Below are 25,211 nucleotides of genomic sequence, written 5' to 3' on the forward strand. Positions count from 1 at the left end.
GTCAGGCTGAGATAGACTGGGAATGGAAGATATGAACAGGAAGTTTCAAGGGAGAGGTAAGGAAAACTATTATTTCTCATTGTACAAGCACATGCCCTTGCCTTCACTAGAATGCAGTGATCACTACTAATGTTAATCAGTTCATGTGAATGAGTCCTGTGAGTGGATGGAGGAGACTGAAAGGCCTGGAGTCAGAGATCTGGATTCTTTGGTAGAAGCAGGAAAGAGTAATGTAGAAGGTTCAAACAGAAGAACTTTCCTGTAACTCAATCCCTCATCGACTCTCTCCTCTACACCAAACTGTATGCTCTTTGTTAAAAGTACAATTGCACTAAAACTTTTGTCATGTTTGTATTTTGTTTGATTGAAGAAAAAGTATGATCATATCCTTGTATTTTAATACATCTTCACAGCCTTTGTATCGAACACTTGAAATATTTTAGTGTATAACTGGTGAAATACAAAGCAAATGCCAGAAGGAAGTCCTGAATTATGGTTCTTTTTGAAAATGGCAAAGTGTCCACTCCCTGGCCTCCTTTCTCTCAAAATGTAATTTAAAACTGGCATTTTTTTCAGGCAGACTTTTGAATATACTATGCAGAGACAAGAGTAACAAAGCAATTTAAAATCATCAGAAGTCAGAGACAGACCACAACAGAACAGTCTTGCTACTATTGCAGTGGTGTCTTCTCCACTCCGAAGTCAAATGCGGTCAGAGAAGTAAAATATTACCAGCTCGGATGTGTATTTGGTAAAATGCTTAATGAGAAAGAAATCTATAAATTGGTTATTTAGACACAGGGACATTTTTACATATCCATTTTATATGAAAGAATTAAAATAATGAAAGCGCAAAAGAGTTGAAGAGGTCAACTGATTGTAAACCTGAAATACATCACTGTATTTATGTATTTTAAGTTCATTAGAAAGAACTGATGAGAACAGACATGGGACAAAAATCATCTTTGAAAATCATGACTGTAATAAGCAAGAAAATGCTGGATCCACAAGCCATTATAATTCCAGCAGGTACATTATTTTAATGACTTTTCTGAATGTCATAACAAGATAGATTTTGGCATTATCCTGTGAATGATATAAATAGGTAAGACTTGAAGCACTTGGCTGTGTTTAATTAACAAGTGGTATATGTAAACCGAAATTGTAGGAGAAAATTCAATTAAGACAAATTAGGAAAACGAAGAAAAAGTTTGAATTATTTTTGTTGATATGCATGAAACTCTGCACTACAGAAAAAATACTACAGAAAAAAATGCAGTATTTAGTAGTATTTAAACATAAGTAATCTATTCTACTTGGAATACATGTGCAATTGCACTTCATTAGTTTCTGCTATACTCAAAATTAATGTAATAAAATTATTTTTTCAAATTACTTGCAGAAAAGAATAATCAGGAACACAACACTACTGTATCTTTTGTGCCAAAATTCTGCTCTGCGCAACTGAATGCCCAAAATAAAGTTCAGAGAGGTTGATTAACTTGGGACCTAAGTTTATTACAATAAGAAACAGAAATTCTGGAAATGGTAATTTATGAATAAATATTCTATCCTTAGTTTTAAAGAAAAAAGCACAAATGAAATATATGAGCATGTCTTCATGCCTGATGGTTTTCTGAAAGGTATCTTAGGACACCTTGTCTTCCATACTAAAATATATGCCTTAGAAAACCCGAAAGGCTATTTCAGCTTTTGCAACTACAAATACTTTCTGCAAGGAAAAGTAATTTTGGAATACTCTTAGAAGATTGTTTTTTTCTTCTCAAGAAACGGAGTTGTTAAAGAACATGAGCACAGATCAGAAAAAACTCCAACATAGAACATATATTCAGATTAAACAAAAAACATCAAGATTAGGGGGCATGTCTCAGCAGGTCACAAAAGTAGTGTCTATGATATTAACAAAATACGTTAAACACAGATTCCAGAACAGAGTCGGCTGCTGAATATTCAGAGTCCTCCATGGTAATGGCTCTAGCTACCTCTGAGACCAGCTGTCACTTCCTGACCACAACCTCCCTTCCCAAAGGTACGTTCTGCTGTAAGCAGGAAATCAATGGGAGAGCCATATGGTGTGGGAGGTAAAGCTTTCCCAGGAGCTAGACCTTAATGCTGCATCTGGCTCCCACCAGACACAGGAATGACTACTTACTGCACTGCTTGCAGAACTAAAACCAAAACTCATACATGTGAAAGAAATCAGAAAAGAAACAGGATGACAGAAAGGAGAAAAAAGAGAAAACACATTTGCTACTATCCAATTAATCTTATAAATGGGGAAATAAGGGAGCTGACTTGATTATATTCCTTCAATTAAGTGGGAGATGCTCCAAGTCTGAACAATAAAGGACATGTATATATTAAACGCTTTCTTTTGTAATTCACTCCTGCTCTGCCACCATAAAAGTGCACATGAGTTATCTGCATTACGTGTACATATTGAACCATAAACATTTTCTAAGTTCATCTCATGACTCTGTCAGCTTTGAACTTTAATCTAACAGCCACGTGCTGTGTTGTACACCCAAGGATAAGTAACCAGTTCAGAAGTGTCCATCTCACAGTAATTTTCTGCAAGGTTTTCTAAAAGTTGAATGTCTCTTAGAAAAGTACTTTGAAGGGTTTCTGTGCCCCTCTGATTCCAGTCTTGAAGTTAAGAAGTCAAAGGCAATGCTCTACAGCCAACTCAGGTGAATTTCACTGGACACCTGATTTGTTGTAAATCTAAGGTTAATTTAATTCTTTGTCCCTCTGAAATTTGCTGCAACTGTGCGTCAGGCTATGTGAAAGCCACTGAGATGTCCTTATTTTCTGCCAAATTCCTTTCTTCTCATCCACCCACTCACACTAAAATTATGTTTCCATACTTCATCCAGTTCTTCTGGCCAAGAATTTACCAAAATATTGGTTATCTAAGGAAATTCCCAGCATACTGTGAAAAATTTTCCTACAAGTGTAGAAGTATAAAAGAACACTTCCCTCTCTGTCCCTAAAACTCCTCTTTTCCGCAGTCTACAATATACATTTAATACTCTAAATCCCTCTTTTAATTTCTTCCTTCTCTCAGCAGAAAATACCTCCACAGTGCTTTCTACTCCAAAAGGGAATGCTCGCTAATCTGAACAGTCTTGGTTTCTCTAATTTGACCATGGGTTCTTCAACTCGTGGCCTGCAGACCACAACAGGACAGACTAAGTCAGCATGCAGGGGGGTACATCTGTGGCAAGATCACTGAGTTTAAGTACATTTGCTCTGCAGGACCTCAAGTGGAGAGAAAAAAATGATCACCCTGCATTTCCAGCACTGTTAAGTTCAGAGAACCCCAGAGAATCCCAGTTTTACACAGAAAATGTTACAAATAATAATAAAGAACTCAAAGCTCAGTGCAAAGCTGCCCATCAAGCATCTATATGTGGGAGAACCCAGGTGTTGCTGGCATTGGATGTAGAAGGTAAAACAAGATACAATCTGTATCCACACACCCACTCAGACTCCCTGCACTGACAGAGAACTCTTAGGGGATGTATAAAATGTAAAGGGCATTTAAGTATCAAAAAGCTATTTTTTAATAATAATGTTCGGTTAGTTTATAACTTCCACAATAGCTTAAAAATTTAGAAGAGTTAGAAAAAACTCAAAGATTTGACTAGAAAAAAAGGAGTATAGCAGAGAAATCTGTTTTCCAAAGCTGTTCTTTTGATTTGGCATAGATGAAAATCATATTAAATGGATTGTAGTCATGGTTATGGTGATTTTCACCAAAAATAATTTTTTCTAATTCTTTTGAGAAGGTAGAACACCTTAAGAAAAAAAGCAAGAAGGATACACAGAAAATCTATTCCCCCTTTACAGCTTAAAACAACTTTTATTGGAAGTGGGTAGTTATAATAATTGTAATACTGAAAACACTAACTAAATTCATTCTGTAAGAGAACATATATAAAATCTGCTTTATTGATCATCACAAATTATGGGGCAGATTGATTCTGAACGCAAAACCATATAGTGGCAGATTTTTAGAGAAAGAAAATAAGAATATTGCTTAAGTGGAAGTAAGGGAAAATAATAGGGGAATGTAAGGGCTTCCTATCAATTCAGCAGGTGTGGAACACAGAGATAGTAACTTAAGTCCAGGAGTAACTGGAGGGACTAGCTACAGTTCAACTACCACAAAGGAAGGACGGAGTCAGATATGCCAGTTTTTGATTCTACCTTTTAATTCCACTTTTTTTTTCATCAACTACAATGCAAAAGCATGTGAAAAGTTTCTGCAGTCATACCACTGCTAACAGGAGCAGTGAGAAGGCATCCTACCAGGCACGGAGATTAGTAAAATGTTTTGTCATGTTTCTTTTTTACAAAGAAGAGTAAAGAATGGATGTAAGGTTAATACTTAAGCACAACCAGTCATTCCAAGCTTGTTTTAAGGATATTTTTAAGAAGATTTGTTCATACAAAAGTGAGGTTGCCTTGGCAACTGTAACTATAGAAAGCTAGAGTAATTACTTTCAAAAATCCTTCTTAGTGCTTTCTCCTCTTAATAGGAATGTGTAAATACCTTGTTTTAAGCTGCATTTATCAGAAATATTATTCATCATTGTTTCTACTCAAAATGGGGATCCTAAAGTATGTGCTTAAAGCAGGTCAAATAGTGCAAAGCCAATTTGCAAATGCTTATTTAAATTCAAAAAATTAAAGTCAGATAAAGCACATTTGCTTTTGAAGGGAAGAGAAAATTTGAGAATAATGCAGCATTCTGTTTTCATATTTCAAGATCTCATTGAATAAACTGTGCCATGTATTCATCTGTCTTCCAACACAGTAACAATTCACTTTTATAAACAGCAAGCAAAAGGAATTAAGATGGATTTAATATACCTAAATTATATTAATGTAAACAGATCTACTGAGCCACTGCACAGCTCTGCATTGCATACTGTGGACTTACCTGTGTGGCTGAGACAACTTTAAGGTCTTTGTTCATCTCTTCATTACATGGTAGAAATGTACTCTGATTACCCTGGCATAGTGTTTGAGATCCATTATTAGTGATATTTGGCATAGTTCTGCTAGCCCCTAGGCTCCTCATTTAGTAACTTATCCAGTTTTCCTGCTGTGCTTCTTAAAGCAGATTATGTCCATTTAGGCTTCACTCCTTCATACAGCCTTCTTGGCCTGATTGGCCGTATTTTGCCACAGTCCTCCCTCCCAGATCATGCTGCTCAGCTTTGGCTTACTGATGCCATAGAACACATCAGCCACAAGAATGTGTTCTTGCACAGAACTAGGGATGGCAACGAACACTAGTTTACAAATTGTCTATTTTCATCCATTATCAGAAGAATAATGATCTTTCCAACTCTCCTTTCCCAGTTCTGCCTCCCAGCTCTGCAGCTCTGCCAGTATGAACGCTGACTTGGGTTATGGCTGCAAACACACACTAGGAAAGCCAGTTATACTGTATAACAGCAATGCATAGACTTTTTTTTCTTGTCTGTGATTCTGTAACTTCAAAAGTATTTAAAAAACACAGATGTTAATATTAAAAGAAGATTCAACAATGAACAATACTGAAACAATACTGAAACATAACAGTACTGAAAGTACTTTTCTTTAGTCTATAAAAATGTCACTAAATTATGCAATAATACAAGTGATCAAAGACTGATATCTGTGCAGATGCCACTAGAAATCTGGGAAACCACTATCTTCCATGATGCACATAAACATTTTTTTCTGTCCCTTTAGTTTTATAAAATGTCAGAAGTCACATACACTTACTTATGCTGCATCATCATCATCCTCATGGTCATCACTGCAAGCAGTGTTAGTATTCTTCAAATCCAACCATCCATGGGAGACTAGTAGCTTTTAGCACAATATGTGTCAAATATATCTGTTCAGGGTATGTTTTCTAGTGATTCCCAGACTTACAGATAGGGTAATATCCTCTAAATAATTAGAATAATTTTTAAATTTCTACTCATCTTCAGTGATTACACAGAGATCTTAATAACTTATCCAATTTTTCTGCTCTGCTTGTCAAAGCAGATGATGTCCATTTAGGCTTGATTCCTTCCTTCACACTTCCTTCAGTGAAGTGTTTTTTCAAGGTTGCAATAGTATCAAGGCACTCAAAAATCCACTGTGATATTCAGAAACTTTAATTTTCCACTAGCTTCTCAGTGATTAACAGCAAAACTATTTTAAAAAAATTGCTTCAGATTATGTATGCATAAACAAATAGTGTATCAAATCTTGAATTCAAACGAGTTGGGAAAATTCAAACCAGAAGAGGATCTGCTATTAAACACTCCACTGTTTTAGACTAAATGAAACATAATATTTTAGCCTATGTTCAATCATCCTAGCTTTTATTCACTTTTAATGTAGTTTGACAAACTGAATAATCTGATGCCTTTTCTCACAATACTCTAGGCAAGATATGTTCTACCTTATACTCTTTATTTACCTTTTGATCAATATATCTGTTTTCTTCAATTGCTGATCTTTTAGAGTGGTCACATGAGGAAGAAGATGCTGAAGGAAGTCTTCGCAGCAAACAGCTGGTATCTTGTTGCTGGCGATCAATAAACTGCTTCATAAAACTTTCCCTTGTGAACAAATAGAGGATTAACACATTAAAACCCCAAGAGGAGCTAATATTTGTTTCTCCTTATTACATATCATAATCCATTAGTGATGAGATGGATAAACTCCCAAGAAAAAGTTACACTGGGGTATATATCTATAAATGAACAGAGTGCCAGAACAAATGATAACACTTTAATTCATTTATTAAAGAAATTCCTAACTGAATCAGGACTTGGATCTCTTGCATGTAGATTTAAAAAAAATTGATTTGAATTATTTATTTATCAATTAAAATGCTAAATATTTCAAGTGCCTTTTGCAGTTTTCAGCTCTTTTGAGCTCATTAAACAGCAAGTTGTTACTTCAGTGTAAATCAAATGCTGATATAATCCAAAGGAAACATACTCTCTGCATGAAATTCTTTCTTGAAGATTTCAAACAACATCTGTTCATGTAACTGCTTTGAATGTCAGTATTAAGGCACTTCAGCAATTCTGTGCCTCACATATGCCATGTTTAAACAGCAGAAGCATTTCTGTTTACAACAAATATACATTCATCCTACCATATTTTAAGTTCAGTAGAGTTGCGTCTTTTCAGTGTAAACTATGTCAAAACTAATTTTTCTCTGGAGAGATATTTCTACATAGTAAAATAGCTTCAGATTTAAAGATATGATTTGCTAGTTCTAGTTTGAAGTTTGTTTCAGTAGTTAATAGGATCACAAGTAAGTACAGAATATGCTGGGAAAAACACAGCTAGAAAGAAATACCAACAAAGACTAAGACTAGGAGAAGGACACCCTCCATATATAACCAAACGGTACTTTGATACTGAAAGTAAAACATATGTGATTGTTTCCTTGAGGTTTGGAAGGTTGCTTTTCCTGACCCTTCTGACCAGCATTATTCCTTTCATTCAGCTAAGGTACTACAAACATGTCAAACCAGTTGACTTAGCTTCCTTGTGAATTTTATCAAAAGAAATGTAACCTTGGGAGACTCAGAACAATGGCAGCAGCCTTTAACATCATCTTCTCTTCTGGGATGTGCTTGTTGAGGATATTGAAACAGGCATGGAGAGATCTCTTCAGCCAGCCTGTGCCATTTCAGCAGACTTTGCAGCTTGTATATACTAGAACAGCCTTCGGATGTCTATCAGAATTTTTTGACACCAAGGAAAAATAATTGTACTCTGACTTGATGATCACAGATTCTTAGAATGGTTTGCGTTGGAAGGGACCTTAGAGATCATCTTGTTCCATCCTGCCTGACCTGTGCAGAGACACCTTCCATTAGACCAGATTGTTCCAAGCTCCATCCAGCCTGGCCTTGAACACTTCCAGGGATGGAGCATCTGCAGCTTCTCTGGGCAACCTGTCCCAGTGCCTCACCACCCTCACAGTAAAGAATGATCTAGTAGATCACTCAGCATTTGATCTTTAGTTAAATGAATTTCACAGGAAAGTGGTAACTACACAAATACAAATAAGGGACAAGGTCATCACAGGCTAACTGGTATTAGATTGTCTGTTTTACCCTCTCTAATGATTTGCTGCCAATCTACTCTAGCTTTAAAAACCTACCTGAGAATCCATTAGACTGGTAGTTGTCCATGTAAACCAAGAAACTAAAGTCCAAATGAAACAGGAGAAACAACACACCTTTCAATTATATTGTACTTCTGTCAGTTCTGATCAATTTAGCAGCTTTCATGAATAACATATAAGGAATGCTAGGATTGCTTTTCCCCAGATGAGAGAAATGAGGTATACCCAAAATGCCACATCTTTTGAATACCTATGTTAATTCTGTTTAATTTCTTATTTTTCTGAACTATCTGCCTAACACACAAGAAAAAACCTTAAATATTTTGGGTATTATGTGGCCCCAGAAAAGTTTACAGCATGCTAGCAAAGGAAATATTTCAATACCTTATTTTTGGAACTGTGAAATCTGAAGGAAGCTTTGAGATTTTCACCATTTGTGGCCTGTTTGGAAATTTTTCAAAGATGCGTAGACGCAAGGGAAGCTTCTCCTTTGTATCTGCATTAGCTTCACTTTGCTTTAGCTAAAAACAAAGAAAAAGAATAACAGAAAGAGAAATTTTGCTCTGTAATATCCCACTCATTTTTCAGAATCCAAATAACAGTGGCAATCCTTTAAAGAAACAGAAGATGGCAGCAAAGACCTACAGAAGGTAAATTTGACACAAGTTAATAGCCTGTGATAGAGGGTTACAAATGCCTAATAATTGCTAATAATTTTAATTTTAAAATACAAAGCATATTTTTGTCCAATATGCTTATTTCTATGTTTTGTTCATAGATTCTAAAACTTACATCAAATAAACACCCATGATCTTTTGCTTATTAGGCACATCTTCCTGTATATGCTGACAGCTCTTTGATGTTTAAAGGCAACACAGCGCTTTAAATGCCAGAAATTTTAAGAGAACCCAGCTCTCAGAGCACAAAGTAACTGGACAATTATATTTAGATGAGTATTATAAGTAATGACAAAGAACTCAAAAGACTCCATCTACATCAGTGATAGCTATGGCAAATCACATAACAAATGTTGCATTTATAATTATCCACAAACAGTTATTCAATGGAATACCACCCATCCAAAAGGCAGATACATCTATCTATGTGGACTAGTGATGGTTAAATAAATTATGTAAGATAAACAGATATGATATAGAGATTTGATTCCTGAATACTGATTACCTTAAATAACAATTCGAGTGTGATATTGCAACAAAATACCAAGTCAAGAAGAAGCAGTGAAATTAGTTTTCACATTTATTTCAAACAGTATGTGTATTGTATACTATTTCAGCAAGCATCCAACTGAAATTTCTATTCTTCTTCTCACCCCTGCTTGTAAACAAAGGATTAGAAGCTTAAATTTTAAAAGACATTTTCACCATCAGCACCTGCAGGGAATACTGCTGATAGACATCAGCTACAGATTTTTTACCTGGGGCAATTGCCCAGGAATTCAGACAGAGTTTTAACTCTCATTTGCCCTGCCTAGTGAAATGCATGCTTCCAAAGCATGCTATAGAGGAAAAACTGCTCTGCTGCACTGTCATGTTATCAGCAACATCACCACTTCCAGCCACAGGACAGCTTAAATTGAAAATCAATTCATATTTCATTGGATAGAAGTTCTCATATGGACTGAAAACTGAAGAAAGCTGAACAGCTACAAACAAAGACTAATGATAAATGGTAAAGCTGATTCAGAATAAAAGAGAAATGTTGCATAAATCTGTACTGTGTCCAGTCCTGTTTCATTACTTTATTAATGATCCTTAAAAGGAAGAAATGATGACATTAGCACACACGATATTAAATGGGAAAAGTTGCAAATACCACACTCTACAAAGAAAAGGACACATTCAGAAACAGTGGCAGGAAAGAAGAGACTGAAAAAATTCTAGATAAGGAATAAGAGCAGAAACAAAACAAGAACTTGAACTTCAATATAGCATCAAAAGGCCAATTTGGGCACCAATTGCATTACCAACCAAAGGTTATGTTCACAGCCAAGCTCTGTTGGTTAGATATTACAGAGATACGAAAAATGATACAGAAGTCTCCAGCTCCTCTCTGTGCTGCTTTGAAGAGAACATATCTGGGTATGCATTAATTTCTAAATGCTGCCTTACCATTTTCTCACTGACAAGACAAAATAGTTCTGAAGAGAGCCATGAAACCAGGGGAGGGTTATGTAAACCAACTGGGACAAGGGACAAAAAAGAAGAGAAAGAGTAAAGGCTTCCAATATTTATTCCCCATTTACCATAACTGATAATAAAGTAAGAGCACGGGAAATGGAGTAAATTTATGTAAGAAATATTTGAAAACTAGTTACTTCAGGAATACAATAGTGTACACCAAATAAAGGAATGAGAGAATTGAATTCAGAAACAGAATTTCTAGATGAGAATAAAGATTACTAGCCTTATGGGGAAATCTCAGTGTTCAGAGAGATCTCCAGAGGGAAGTGCCTCATCATTTCAAAATCAGACTAGCCAGAACCCCTGAAATGTCAGAGCATTGCCAAAAGAAATCGTTCACTGAAAAGGAAATTAATTGGATAATCTAACATGGCTTTTCTGCAACATTTTACTGTTGAAAGCTTTGGGAAGAGATTATTTTTAGAGGAAAAAAAGGTTTCCAGTTTCTGACACTTGTTTTTCAATAAAAAAATTGCATAAATATGCGTATTTTTGGCACAGACAATGTCACTTACAGCTATGAACTCCTGTTTTCTTAAATTCTTGTATATAGAATAGAGAGCACTGCAATATTTTCTGAAGTCTTAGTGCAGAACAGAGCAGGGAAAGCTTGAAAGCAGAAAACTGTATAGTTCAAAAGGTAAAAAGGGTATAGGAGAATGATTTAAGATAGGCTTTAAAAAAACCCTAAAGTCAAGACAGTTCTATAGAATATCTCCAATTACTCATGCTGTGATAATATTACATATTGGGGAGGGTGAGGCATTTAGCTTCCCTGAGTTCTTCTCTGTGCACTCAGGGTGTAATTGTTGCTCCACATGGAACACATCCTGTTTTGTATTGCTGCCTAGAACCTTTATATTTCAACTTTCTTTAACACTTGGCAAAGATGTATTTTTAAAGATGCAGGATTACTTGAAATGGGGCTATGATAGTGCAGAACGTTTCTAGCAACAGTTGACCCACATAACCCAATAAACTCAAATAAAATATCCAATCATTTTTATCTATGATTTTTAGGTTTTATGTATTATTCTTACTATTGACATGGAAATGAACATTGGCCTGATTTGCTCTGCATAGCCCTCCATCTGCAGCCCAAGAGCCTACTGGGAATGTTCAACAATATTTTGTCAGCCTGGCCTGGCTTAATTCTCTTTTTCATGGTAAAAACATTAGCATCTGTAAAGCCATTGAAGAAATTTTTGTCTATCTCGCTGCTTACATGCTGCTTGAGTTTACAGGAGCAGATTTAATGGCACAGCACATACAGTACAACTATCCACTCTGAACACATATCAGCGCACTTTACCAAATAGTATCTAAATGGTGAGGAATGTCAGAGAGGATATATTAACTTGGGATTCCTGTGGTTGTTTGAATAATACTTACAGGTCCCTGAGCACCAAGCTCTACCTAATCTGTTCACACAATTGTCTTAGATCAAGCCAAAAGACAGCTGTGAGAAAGGCAGACTTACTTAAGTGAAGAGAATGTTTGTGCGATCCTTTTCTCACAGAAAGGCATTATGGCCATGTCTCCATTTGGTTTGGAGCAGTTTTAAGTCTGAATCATCAGCATTTTTTGTCTTCTGGTTCAGCACAGTTTGTGCTGTGTTGGTAAGCAAACCAGATTCTTCTTGGAGGAAATAAAACCGCAGGCTCCACCTTGGTTATGCAAAAACGCAGTCTGGGCTTAAGGATCACAGGCAATGGCTGGTCCTTAGGATGGCTTTGAACCCTTTGTGTGATGAGACAGGTAGTCCAGTGTGAGACTGAATCCGTTCTGAAGAAAATCCTCCTGACCTGCACACAATGTGAATGGGGTGGCAGCAGACACTGCTTTATTGTACCAATTCTGTCCAATGGCACAGGTGTTAACATGGTATAGTCTCACCCATACTACTTATTGCAGCTTCAGTTGTAAATATATTTTTGACTTCAAGGCTTCCTTAGAAAAACGTGACTGCTAAAATCACCTTTAGTATCATTAAGATCTAGGCCCTTAGAAATGAGGAGAACCTCTAAGTGGTTGTCCTAAATACACACAGTAGGACGAATGGTGGTGAAAGTGGAAGACTGGGAAAGGCAGGTCACAATAAAGGAGACAGCAGGTAATGACTGTGCATGAGAAAAAGGGTGATCCCAATAGTGATCACTGTAAATGTGGTCAGGGTGAAAGCAGTGAGTTCTTTTAAAGTACATACTGCAACTCCTTTAAAAGCAGGGTTGCTGAAAAATCACTAGAGAATTGGAATGAGACAATCATCAGGAGCTGATTAGGAGAGCTGCATTTCCATAATCTCTCCCTGTCTTTGGCAGAAGAGACATGCCACAGTGCATTTCAGATATTCAGGTGAATGCAAGGCAGTGTCACACCTGCCCTCCAGCTGACATCCTCTCCTGTGGAAGCAGGAGGTGAGAATTGTCTGCACATGCAGAACTCTCATGATTTTCTCAGGTGGAAGCTGACAGTCTGAAAGGTGAGAGTGCTTCAGGGTCCGGTAATATGAACAAGATCACTTGAACAGTTCAAAGGGTAAACTAACATGAGTATCTCTTAATATCACTGATTTGCATTTAGGGACAGAAACAACCTCAAAAGTACTGATCTTGCCAAAACAAAGCAAAAGGTCAAATTTAATACAGTCAATGAGTTTCAAAGATATCTACACTTTGGCGAGAACATGCTAAAGGAGATACATAACTACCCATATCTAAAAGATAAGACCTACTCATTCTATTTTTTGTTTTGTTGTCTATTAATTTAGTTCTGATCATGGAAGAGGAGCCAGTAAGGTGCAAATCTGAAAGAGTGAAAGATGCAATTTTCATATGGTGCATAGGGCAAGTGCATGTGGAATTCACTTAAATGCTCTGTAAGTATTTCAATGAAATCAAATAATTTAAAAAATATAGAACAATGCTCCAACTCTTTCATTTTAGTTGACAGGCTGAAATGAGTAATTCCAAATTAAAAGCTTTGCCGCTGATGTCCACACAACCTACTTAGGAACTGGCCAGCAGCCCAGAATAATTTCATGGTGACTGAAATGCTTAAACTTTTTGCCAAAGTTCAGGAGGTCTCAGTAATGGATGATTTAAAATTTATATTGTTTGGTACATTACAGTGCACTGCTAAATATCAACATTTTTCACTGCAAATCTTCTTTAGGGGCTGCATTTGAAGAATAAAATAACAACAAAGTATCTGTGTTGCATGCTTAGCTGGTTATCAAACACTTTGAGCACAAGAGTGCACATGGATGAAAGACATTACAAACTGATACCAGCACCCAACCAACAGCTTTGCAGTTTTTTTTTTATTTATCCAAGTTCTCAGATTTACCATCACCTTTGGCTTGTCAAAGGGAGCTTGGAATGAAAGCCAAGTAATTAGCATTAAATGACATAATTTAAAACATTAAAAATCAGAAAGGCAGATTAAATGAGCTTCTTTTTTCCTTTCTGTTATTCTGAAATCCTACGGACCTGGGAGATTTTTGGACATGAATGGGCTGTATTAAAAGGAGATATGCACATGGGTAAGCTGTCACATCACGCACTCAGATTTGACATCAAATTGTAACAACATTTTTGTACCTAAATTTGACTTAAAATTCAACACAAATCACATATTCAGTTACTATTATTTACACCTGAAATTTCATTTACAATGAAGAAAAATGTTGATTTTGTTCGAGCAGCCCGCACCATGAAATAAAAGGAAGGTAAAATCAACCTGGAAATTAGTGTAAAAAATTGGATAAATAGAATTTGGGTAAAATTAACACTCACGATGCTTAAAAGAAGTATTTATGAAGTGTAGATCTTATTAGTAGGTCTACAGTGGTATAAAAAACTGACAAAAGCCTAACCAATTGCTTAAAGTCATATGGCACATGGTGTCTTCAAGCCATAATATTTGCCTCTTTGAAAAACCTCCTCAGGGTTCTTCTAGGCCCTGTGTGGCGGCCCTGAGATATAATTACACCAGTTATTTTTCTTTAGGTTTTCCAGTTCTTCAAGGCATCTGAAACAACATGTGAGCTTTTGTGTGCAGTTCTGTAGGATTACATTTGGGTTGTGCATTGCCTAATTGAGAGGCAGTTTGGTGGCAGGTGGGAGAGAACTAGTGAACTGTGTGTTTTAGAGTCCAAACTGGTGGAGCCTTGTCTCTTCTTTCTTTGCAAGCAGTCTCTCAATTAAAATATTACTTGAACTATATCAAAGTACTGTCTGGAATAAAGTACCTGGAGCTACAGGAGAGAGGCAGCAGTGAGGAAAGAGTTTTGCAGCTTCCACAGAAAAGGGTTCAATGTTTAAATTTGTTCTCTTGTCCTGCTATACTGCTTAGATGTATCAGTAGTGAATTTCACCCTTTGGGTTCACCTAAACAAAGGGGACCTTGCAAGCAATAAAAAATTCTCCCATGTAGGTATGGTTAAACAGAACCTAAACTGGTTTTAACTAAGTTCAGCACTGCCATGAGGAATTTTCAGTGAAATATACCAGAGGCTATGATCACAGTGGTGCTGGCATTCAGAGTAGAGACTGCACTGTTGATAAGAGTAAAATAAACTGGAAAGTTCCTGACAGATGGAGGAACCAGACTACATGCATTTCTCATAGGCACAAGATCTGTTTTTTTAATAAATAACTTCTCTCTGTAACAGGGTTTATACGCTGTGTGTAGCATGGTTTGGTGCTGTGGCTGCTATATCCTAGTTTTTAATTTAGATAACTTTTTCTTCAGTTTTGTAGTAAGTCTTCCAAATTTAATATATATTGAGTAAGATTTCACAAATGTGGGATTTTTAAAAACTTCCTTCCAATAATTGTAGCTCCTATCAGTTCTTCAGGAACAAATGCTGCTGACAAGATATGATTCCAATTCAAATACTGGAAAACTTGTCTAGCAAAATCTGGCTAAGATATAGTCTGTTTATCAAAAAGACTACAGGAATCCAAATTTTCATAGTTTCTCTGTAATCAACTGAGATAAACAGGATGAATTTTTCAGAGATATTATTTCATACCAACTACAGACTGGCAAACATTGCTACATGGTTTACTCTTCAGCCTTATTTCCAAATATTTTTGCCTCTGCAGGGACAAGTACTATACAATAAAAAGAAAATGGGAAATCCAAGATTCTGTGTAGTCAAGTTTCTAATCAGGCCCCAGAAATGTGCTTACTGGACCTGATTCAACCTTCCTGCCTTTAGACTAAAGTAGCCACCCAAATTCATTTTGTTATGTCTTTTTATAGCCAAAAGTGATGAACAGACATATGTAGAGGTCAGTTCAAATCTTGTGTTGGCTATTTATTTCACACATATTTAATTTTTTTTTCCCATTGACTAAATAGGGAACTTGAATCCAGTATGTTCTTTAAATCAGATGCCTGACTCCCAGTGCTAGGCAGGAAGAATCCAGGCTGCAGTATAAATCTGTATGTCTTGGTTTAGGGCAAATTTTTTGAGGAAACCTCCAAATGGGGTCCGTCTAGAAAAAAAATTCAAGTGGCCTCTCCCCAAGCTGGTTTGGGAAAAAAATTCCTTAGAAGAAAAGTGGAAAAAAAAATTTTATTCAACGAGCAAAGTGTTCACAAATATAAAAACCGAATAATATTAAACAATAAAACCTCTTACTTTTCTGAAGTGAAATGGCAAAATTAAGAAAGTCCTTGCCCTGGGGTGTAGTTCAGCTTGCCCAGTCTCTTGTCAGTCCCTCTGGTGCTGGAAAATGCCCAGGCCCAGGCCATGGTAGGCTGCAGGCGTGAGATCTGTGTGTTTTCTGGATTTTTCAGTCCAGAACAGGTTTGAACAGTTCCAAGGAAAAAGAAAAGAAACAGTCCAGGGAAATTCTTTGCCTCAGCTAGCTGAAAACTAACTAAAAAGCACAGGAGAAGTCTCTCTCACTGTCTGTCCGTAGACAACACAGTCCAGGAGCGGAATGCAGAGGAGTGAGTGCAATGGTGCTGTTGTACACCACGACACAAAGACTCCAACTTCAGAAGGCTGAAAAAGTGACCCGTTTATTCTGGGGAAGTCTCTTCCCTTTTATACTATTCTACACAGATCAATTCAATTGGTGACAAGAAGAAAAACCTCTTCAATCACATTGGTCAGACCAGCGGGACATCAAGAGAAGTCCCTCCTAGGGAAAGAATGTAAACATGTCTCTTGTTTACAGAAAATTCCCTGGGAAAAGAATTTCAGAAAACCAAAACATGTCAGACAAGAACCAGGGCTATAAGTGCAGTTTCTGAAAACCAACTGCACCTCTTCTTCTTTCCCCCTTTTTGCTCTCAGAGCCAGTCTTAAAGGTGCAGAACTTAATATCCAGCATAAACAGAATAGACAATTGGGAATACAAGCACCTCAAAGTGGCCTCAGGACACTATGGAAGGATTCATCTCAGCTAATGACAGTCCTCCAAATGGGAAGTAAACTGTACAATCATCTAGGCACTTCTTATATTCAGCTGGAAAACGTGTCTCCAGATATTGGCTCATCCCATACTAACACATAAGCCAGATAAGCAAGATGGACTGTCCTCTCAGGGTAATTCCTTCACTGAACACCGGGGCAGTGTAAGGCTACCCCTGAACCAGTAGTGAGCTATGGGCCTAAGAACCGGCATGAGATTGCCCACAGCTAGCCAAGACAAACTGCTTGCTTTTTGCCTTGGCCAGCTAGCACCCTCCCTGTTCATGCCTTACAATAGTTTGGCACTTACACTAACAGGGCATGTTCCCTCTAGGCAGTAGGGACACTTCCTTTTAAATGGTAGGTAGTTTTGGGAGAGGAAAATAACTTTGCTCTATGTATAAGTCAGGCTGTGCCAGCTGGCCAGCTTTAAGGACAGAGAGCACATCCTGGACAGCTTTCTCTCTTGGTACAGATTGGCTAAATTACTATCTTTGAGAAGATGCTCTAGTGTAAGGAAGATAAAACAGTTTATAGATTCATAGAATCATTTAGGTTGCAAAAGCCCTCTATGAGCATAGAGTCAAACCACTGACCTAACGTCAATATTTATCTTATCTTAGATAAGATAAACCACACCTTTATTTTAAAACAGTTCAGGGGCAGCTACATACATTGATAGATAGTTTAGAAAAGATAATGAAATGAAACATAAATTTAATGCTAACATGACTAACTCTTCTTTTACTAGCTATTTCACATATAAATGCCATAATGAATATGAAAAATACCATTTTCATAGTCATTATTTTTCTCTTGGGGTAAGTAGCAGATACATTTTTGTTTCCATACAAAGGTTAGTGAGTTACAAAAAAATATCCATTACAATAAAAAATGCATTACATGCTCCATTTCGCCAGGTGAAACTTGAGACTTCATGTAAACAAGGTATCATTATTTGTTATAAACTATATAAGTGATGAACAACAAGCAACTAAAAGATTCTCAAGTGAACAAAAGCAGAAGATGTATGAATTCTGCTCTTGTACAAATGTAAACATTCAGTATTGACTAGTTACAATGTATTCATCTTCAAGATTCAGAGACACTCAATATTTGTTTTCCTTTTCTAGTTTCTACACAAAGGAAGATTCCTGGAGGTAGCTTTGCAAATGGTCTTTACCTAAAGGTAGCTGAGACACACATCTTCATCTGCCCTGCCAGGTTCACATGAAAACAGAGACAATCTGGGAAAATTGTAATTGTGGGCAGACTTTGAAAGGTTCTCAACATAGGCAGATCAATTTATGCAAAAAAGAGCTGAAGACATTCAGTGAACCAGGTTGTGACTGACTGAGGAAATAATTTTGACTTTCTATCAGGATACAGACAGCGAGAAGTATTTAAAATACTGAAGAGCAGAGAGGTCATAGGGACAGACGACTCAATCTGCAGAGAATGTGTATGTCCCTGTCCATAGTTTAATAAAGGAAGATAACTTTTACCTAGGTTCTCTTAGTACCTAAGTATAGAAAGCCTGAAATTTTCCCCATACATGCAAAACTTTCATTCCATGTGATTTGTATAGGCTGCTGTATGCACTGTATGGGGTATTACATAAGACAGATCACTAAACTAGAAGGGACAGAAGGCACAACCAACTTGACTCACTAACTAGCTCAATCTGCATGGCAGGAAACACACTGTACTGGTTTTGGCTGGGGTAGAGTTAATTTCCTTCACAGTGGCTGATATGGGGCTGTTTTGCATTCTTCCTGCAAGCAGTGCTGACAATGTAGGGATGTTTTCCTTATTGCTGTGCAGCACTTCAACAGAATCAAGGCCTCTTCTGCCTCTCACCCCACTCCACCAGCGAGGAGGCTGGGGATGTACAAGAGGTTGGGAGCTGACCCCAGCTGACTAAAGCGATATTCCAGACCATGTGGCATCATGCTCAGTATATAAAGCAGGGGAAAGAAGAAGGATGGAGGGATGTTTGGAGTGATAGTGTCTCTCTTCCCAAGTCACTGTTACGTGTCATAGAAGACGGCTTTCCTAGGGATGGCTGTACACCTGCCTGCCCATGGGAAATAGTGAATGAATCCTTATTTTGCTTTGCTTGCATGTATGGGTTTTGCTTTACCTATTAAACTGTATCTCAATCCATGAGTTTTCTCACTTTTACTTTTCTGATTCTTAGAGTGAGGGAGCAACTGTGTGGCTGGGGTTAAACCTTGACATTTACCTCTGCTATGTGAACCTAATTCCAGTTTTCAAATCCAACCTATGTGATTCATATGAATTTGTGAGTGCTGCCTGAGATGGAAACAGTTTTGTGTATATGCTGAAAAATATTTGCCACAAATTGTGATGTAGGTGCTTGTGCAGCAGAAGGCATTTTGTTTCTGTTTGCTGTGGCAATGCAAAACTGTGTTTCCTTGTTTTTAGGTGTGCTACAGTGTGTTTGGACACTCTTGTAAATGTAAAACTTTGCTGGCACAGGCCAATATTACAGTATCTTCTAGCACACAAATGATCTCTACAAAGATCAAAAAGTTAGGACAAGAATGTTTCATTTGAAACATGGAACACAATTCGGATGAGACACCAGATGAATATTCCTAAAAATCTACATACATAAGTACCAAATGTGGTAATGAAAGCATTATTCTTTTTCACAGGAGTAAGCAAACATCAACCACAGTGCACAGTACTTTTTTTGTACTTTTTTCCAAGTGCTTTTATTATAAACACCATTATCATGTGCATTTGTTTCCTTAAATGTATTCAGCTAAATATGCATGTGGCTGTACACTTGATCTGATCTCCATGTAATTGGATTTGTTTGGGATTGCCACATTGGAGAGAGTCTCTGGAGCGGCTGCAGAAATTTCTTCTGTAATGTCCTTCTAGAGAATATAAAGGAACATTCTTCAGAAAGAGACCTAGTCACAAGACAGGAAGCAAAGAATAAGCCATTTGCCTAATGATAAAGAATCTCTCTAGATAGAACAAAGCAATTCTTTCTTATGAAGACAATCACCGGAATAAGTTTCCTAGACAAGCCAAGGAAATTTTATCACTGGAGATGTCCAGGAGATGACCTGATAGGAATCAGGATAACCTCATCTAGTTGGACCAGTGATCTTCAGAAGTCCCTTCCAGCACAGACATTTCTATGATTCTATGATTTGCTGATAGCTATGAAGTGCAGGACAACTGATAGTTATGATCTTCAGTTTTACTGTTGTGCATAGGCATAAATCATCTCTTAATAATGTCTACCTTTTCCAAATCATTACTGGGCTCTACTGGATTCTCTAAAAAGATAATGAACACAACTTCAAATTTGAGCATTTGCCATCCACACAGTGGAGTCATTTTTACAATCAAATATCCTTACTTAGAAAGTGTAACTGAAGTTGAGAAAAAATTCACAGATGCATCTGAGTCCAAAATCCAGGACATTTCTTTAATAAGGAGAGACTTTGTCTTTGCACAAATTAGCTGCCCCTTGCAGTTTTGTGGATGGTTGGTCTGTTCATTTTGAACTAGAGGCAGAACATTTAATTTGACATAAGTGGCCCGAGTTTTAGATTCATTACACTTATGCAGTACTTTTCCAGTGCAGAAACTCAGATAGAAGATTTCTTTTACTAAAGGACACACAGAGACAAACCTATACAAGTGATAACTGGGAGGTCACAAAGGCTGATCCAAAATACTTCAGAAACCTTCTTGGCTGGGATAGATGAAAACAGAAATAATTTGATGTTACTAGCTGCCCTTTCTCCCACACGAGTTTGCTGACGAAAATTTAGCCAGATTCCTGAGTGCTGTTATTCCCTTTCACAAGAGATGGAGATTGTTTTCTTTGTGTCTTTGTGGCTATGGACTGTTTCTTTAAAGAGAAAAATAAATATGTGTAAGAATTCTCCTTCATTCTGAAATAGTGCTCCCTCTCATTGGATGTTATGCAGGAAAACCCTGCAAGCTTCCTCATCTTCTGTCACATTTTTAGTAGAGTGCCCAGTCCATTCTTGTGGTACTATAAAAGGAGAAGTCCTCTGAATTCTAAGTGGAAAAGATGTGACTCTCAGATGCAGGTGCCAAAAAATGCAGTATTAATCAGTTCTTCTAAGCTGCTACCTCTTTTTAATGAAGCATGAATTACTCATGCAAAGGCCAGGCCTCTACTTTTTTTTCAATAATGCATAAGTCAATTCCAATGTGTACACAAGTGCACAGATTCACAGGCTCCTATGGGCCCAAAACACAGTTCGGAAGAGGCAATGCAGACCTCTGTGGCACAGAAGGGCACAAAGTCAAACTCAGCCTGGATTTTCAAGAATCCAACTGCTATCAAAAAAACAAGCAATGCTACATAAGACCTTCATTCCAAACTGCTAAAAGAAAGATTAAATTAAATTAGCTCCTGGTGATATAAAAGCTAGGTAAACCTTTTATTCCCTGGTGACATAAATGAAGCAGCAGAAGTTTACATTTTTGTTACTGCTATTCCCACATTCATTGCAAATACAACTCCCATCCTGCCTCCTTGAAAAACGTGTGCTTTGAATATGATCCTTGGCTAGAACATTCAAAGGTCTCTATTTTATACCATTTTATACCATAAAAACTTCCTCCAGGAGAAACCCTCTTGAATTTTTCAAGGTTTTTTGGCACATTGCATATAGGATGAATTGGCAACTTCTGAATTAATACTTAGGTGTTTATTTCACCATTACGAGTAAAACTTATGACCCAGAATTTGTGATCCATTGATGCTGTTTTTAAAAAAGGTGACAGATGAGGTAAGAGGTAGGGAAAAAAAAAAAATCAAACAACACTGTTGCCTTGAAATTACAGCCATCAAGGGACTTTCAAAACTTTCTTAGTTATGAAAAAAGAAAGAGTCTATCATGAGTAATTTTACAGATGACCTTATTTTCCAGTCTTGAAAGGTTGCCTTGTCTTCTAGAAATAGACAGAGTCTCTGTAAAGCTTACTGCTTTTGAAATAATGCCTATTTAAATGTTCTGCATATGTCCCAGGAACAGGGAATCAACTTGAATTTTGTGAGAATTCTATCTTCCCTCTATGATAAAAAGAAGGATTTTATGCATTTTATGTAGTACATAAATTTCACTGTGGAACTATTACTGTACTTTTCATTGGTTAATGAAATGTGCTCGACACTTATCTTCCCTGCCACTTGTTAAAAATCCATTCACATGGAATCAGATCTAATGAAAAGGTAATTTTTCATTTTTATTCTACTTTATAGTTATTTCCCATTTAGAATTACCTCAAGCACTGTTCTCAGAATAAAAATACTCTGGAGGCAAGTAACTCTAACTAGGCTTATAAAAGCTCCTTGATTTTCACACACAATTTTATGCCAAATGTGTTTAAATTAGATATACCAATTATAACACCTTGTTCACACAATATGTTCATGAAAAATCCCTATGCTGAAGCTCCCACTTTAATGCTGAAGACTCAGCACACAAAATCTGGAAGTGATGCAACTGCTGAAATTGTCATTGGCACTTTTCTGGATATTCTGAATGCCTGGAGGTGCTGGGTGAAAGGCACAGGGCTCCGGCAGTGTATTGACCAAACATGTTCAGCATCCCAAATCCTGTCTTTTCCAACTCCTCCTCTACTGACAGACAAAATGTCACTTTTGAGGCTGCACTCAACATGGTTTTCAGAGCCACGTACTCGAAAAACCAATTACCAGTTTCTGACCTGTCACCGTCCATGGTATCAATTAAAAGCAGTGGTGAACTATGTGCTCTGGTTCTACTTAATAAGAACTGGGAGAGAAGGGAGCAGAGGGGAAGAACAGCTCCTGCACACTGAAAAATAAAACTGGGTCATAAAGTGTGAGTGCAGTTTTGCTCCTCACTGAATAAAGGAGTTGTTAATAGGTCTGTCAAAGTGATATCTGCATTACCAGGACAGTGAGACTCATTGGTATTAACAGGAGTTAACATCAGAACTGTTTTCTGAATGAATAAGGATAGCCTGGACTTCCCCTACAAACACCTTGCTTTCAAATACTAAGCTTCATCTCCCGGAAAGAGATCTGAGGAGAGCAAGCGAAGACAAAGAGAAAGCAAAAAAATTAAATCCATGAAAAACAGGACCAGTTAAGTATCAACAAGCTGCTGCATGCAGGGGGACAGGACTTCCTAGTACTTTTTCTATTACGGACTAGTTATTTTGAATTTGTTAAAAATAAAACAAGAAAACTTTCAAGAAAAGGTATTACAGAACTTCTATCCTAGTAATTTCACATGCTGACATATTTACTCTGAAAAAAACAACAAAGAGGGGGTTTGTAAGAAATACTAGACACGACAGTTTCCAAGATGGAGTACTTTAACTGCCAAATTTTCTTGCAAAATGAGATCACTTAGAATTATTCAGTGAAAAGAAACTTTGGTATGATTCTAAAGCTAAATGTACAGGTGCACAAAGACAGAAAACACAGGACGTAATAACAGGCACTGTAGGAGAGACAGAGCACTGAGGAAGCATTTGACTGGAATGACTGAACATTGTAGGCTAGAGGGCATCAAATGAAAAAATCAAGTGGAAGGCTCATTAGTTGAAAAAGAACTATCTTTTTACAAAGGTGCATTGTTAAATTAATCTTTGTTACTGCAGGCAGTAAATGCTGGAATATACATAGATTTGAAAATAGATTTAACAGGCAGGCAAGAAAAAAAGTCCATCAGGAACTACTAGACAAAGATATACCATGTTGGACACTGGAATTTCCTGTGTCCCTGGAAAGTGACTATCACTCTAATATGAAACATCATCAGGGAAAGAAATAACACTTTGTGATTTCCCTTTTGTTAGTTCTTACACATATTTTCCTGGTCACTGTCAGGAACTAGACATTGATCCAGGAAGACGTTTACTTTTGTCCAACAGACCTGTTGGTTTATTCCAAGCCTAGAGATTGTGATTGTGACAATTGTGATTGCTTTGGTTCTACTCTCAGGTGACACTGACAGTGATAGAGCATAGTGCCAATAATGCTAAGGTTGCAGGTTCAATCCCAGTCTGGGCTATTCGCTGAAAAAGTTGGACTCAACGATCCTTGTGAGTGCCTTCCAGCTCAGAGCAATCTGTGATTTAGTGATATAATTAGAACTATTAGAGAGGCATGAAGCTATGGGTTACAAGGATGCAAAAGGCTTCCCTCCGGTGTCAGTGACCATCTGTTGAAAACCAAGCAACACCATGCTTAAGGAGAAGTAATTTCAGGGTAGAGGTTTGGAAGGGTTTACATTTCAACACAGTACACCTGGGTTACCATGATGCGTTGAGAGGCTGACCTAGAACAGAACCGAGACAGAGCCAAGAGAATAAAGCAGGTATTTATTAAAAGGCCTTAAAGGATACACCTTGGGGCATACAGGAGCCTGGCCAGGGCTACACCTAAGATGGACCCAAAATGATCACAAAATGGACGACTGGTCACGAGGTTCCACACTTTTATAAGTCTTTGGTCCCTTTGCCTATTGGGGTTAATTGTCCAATTACAGCTTCAGGTTATGAAGTCCCATCCTCCCAGTTTGCTCTTTTCAGTTCCCCATTGTTTATGCTTTTTGGGCCTGAAGCTTGTAATAGTTCTCCTTGGTCTCAAGATGGAAAAGCTTGTGTACCTACTCTGTGAAGAGTACTTACTAACACTTAACATGAAGTTCAGAGTTACACACACCAAGGCAGCATAGAACCTGAAAAATATGAAGCTAAAACTTTAGGCATCAGTCAAAATAATAGTCTTTAGTAGGACAATCCACTGCCATTACAAACATTACTACAAACAAAATATGTAGTTACTCCATATCCTTTCATTACTGAAAATTGATAAAACAATACTGTGGAATTAAGACATGCTCAGTGCGGGGGAAAAAGTGCTAAACAGAAGGAAGCTTATTAGAGGCACTACTGGAGATGTTAAGGATTTAAGGGTTCTGTTTTAAAGAAGAATATAAAGCACACACATACATTTTCAAGATTTGGGAATATATTCAGCACTTTCATAAATGGGCAGGATTTTAAAAGGGATGTGTTGTTCTGCAAACTGAAAAAATCGGTCACTTGGAAAAACTCTACATATTTGACAAGTTTGTGTGTGGGTGGGTGTGTGCACACCTGCATTGACATATGCATGTGGACCAAAGGTATTTGCAGGACCTGATATGGAGAAAACTTCTAGTGATTCTGAAATGGCTGGCACACTGGTGTATGTCTGTGTAGTTCCAAAATCACAGGCTGCTTGTATTAGAGAGCAAAAATATATACAGTATTTTAAAGGTAAACAGACCCAAAATACACATTTAGCATATGATAATCAGATGCACAGAAAGGAAAACAAGCATCTGAA

At 37.2% G+C, this 25,211-nt stretch overlaps 1 protein-coding gene across 2 annotated transcripts in view; it reads right to left on the reverse strand.

The window, feature by feature from the left end:
- The window catches only part of NALCN (sodium leak channel, non-selective), a 234,436-nt gene that overhangs the window by 51,796 nt on the left and 157,429 nt on the right, over nucleotides 1-25,211 (reverse strand). For both annotated transcript variants that reach the window (XM_066313489.1, XM_066313490.1), the window contains 2 exons: nucleotides 8,549-8,685; nucleotides 6,494-6,635 (listed from right to left, as the gene is read on the reverse strand). In XM_066313489.1, the coding sequence (XP_066169586.1) occupies nucleotides 6,494-6,635; nucleotides 8,549-8,685 (279 nt within the window). The remainder of the gene's footprint in view (nucleotides 1-6,493; nucleotides 6,636-8,548; nucleotides 8,686-25,211) is intronic.

Source organism: Sylvia atricapilla, chromosome 2 (assembly GCF_009819655.1).
Source record: "Sylvia atricapilla isolate bSylAtr1 chromosome 2, bSylAtr1.pri, whole genome shotgun sequence".
Lineage (NCBI taxonomy): Eukaryota > Metazoa > Chordata > Aves > Passeriformes > Sylviidae > Sylvia > Sylvia atricapilla.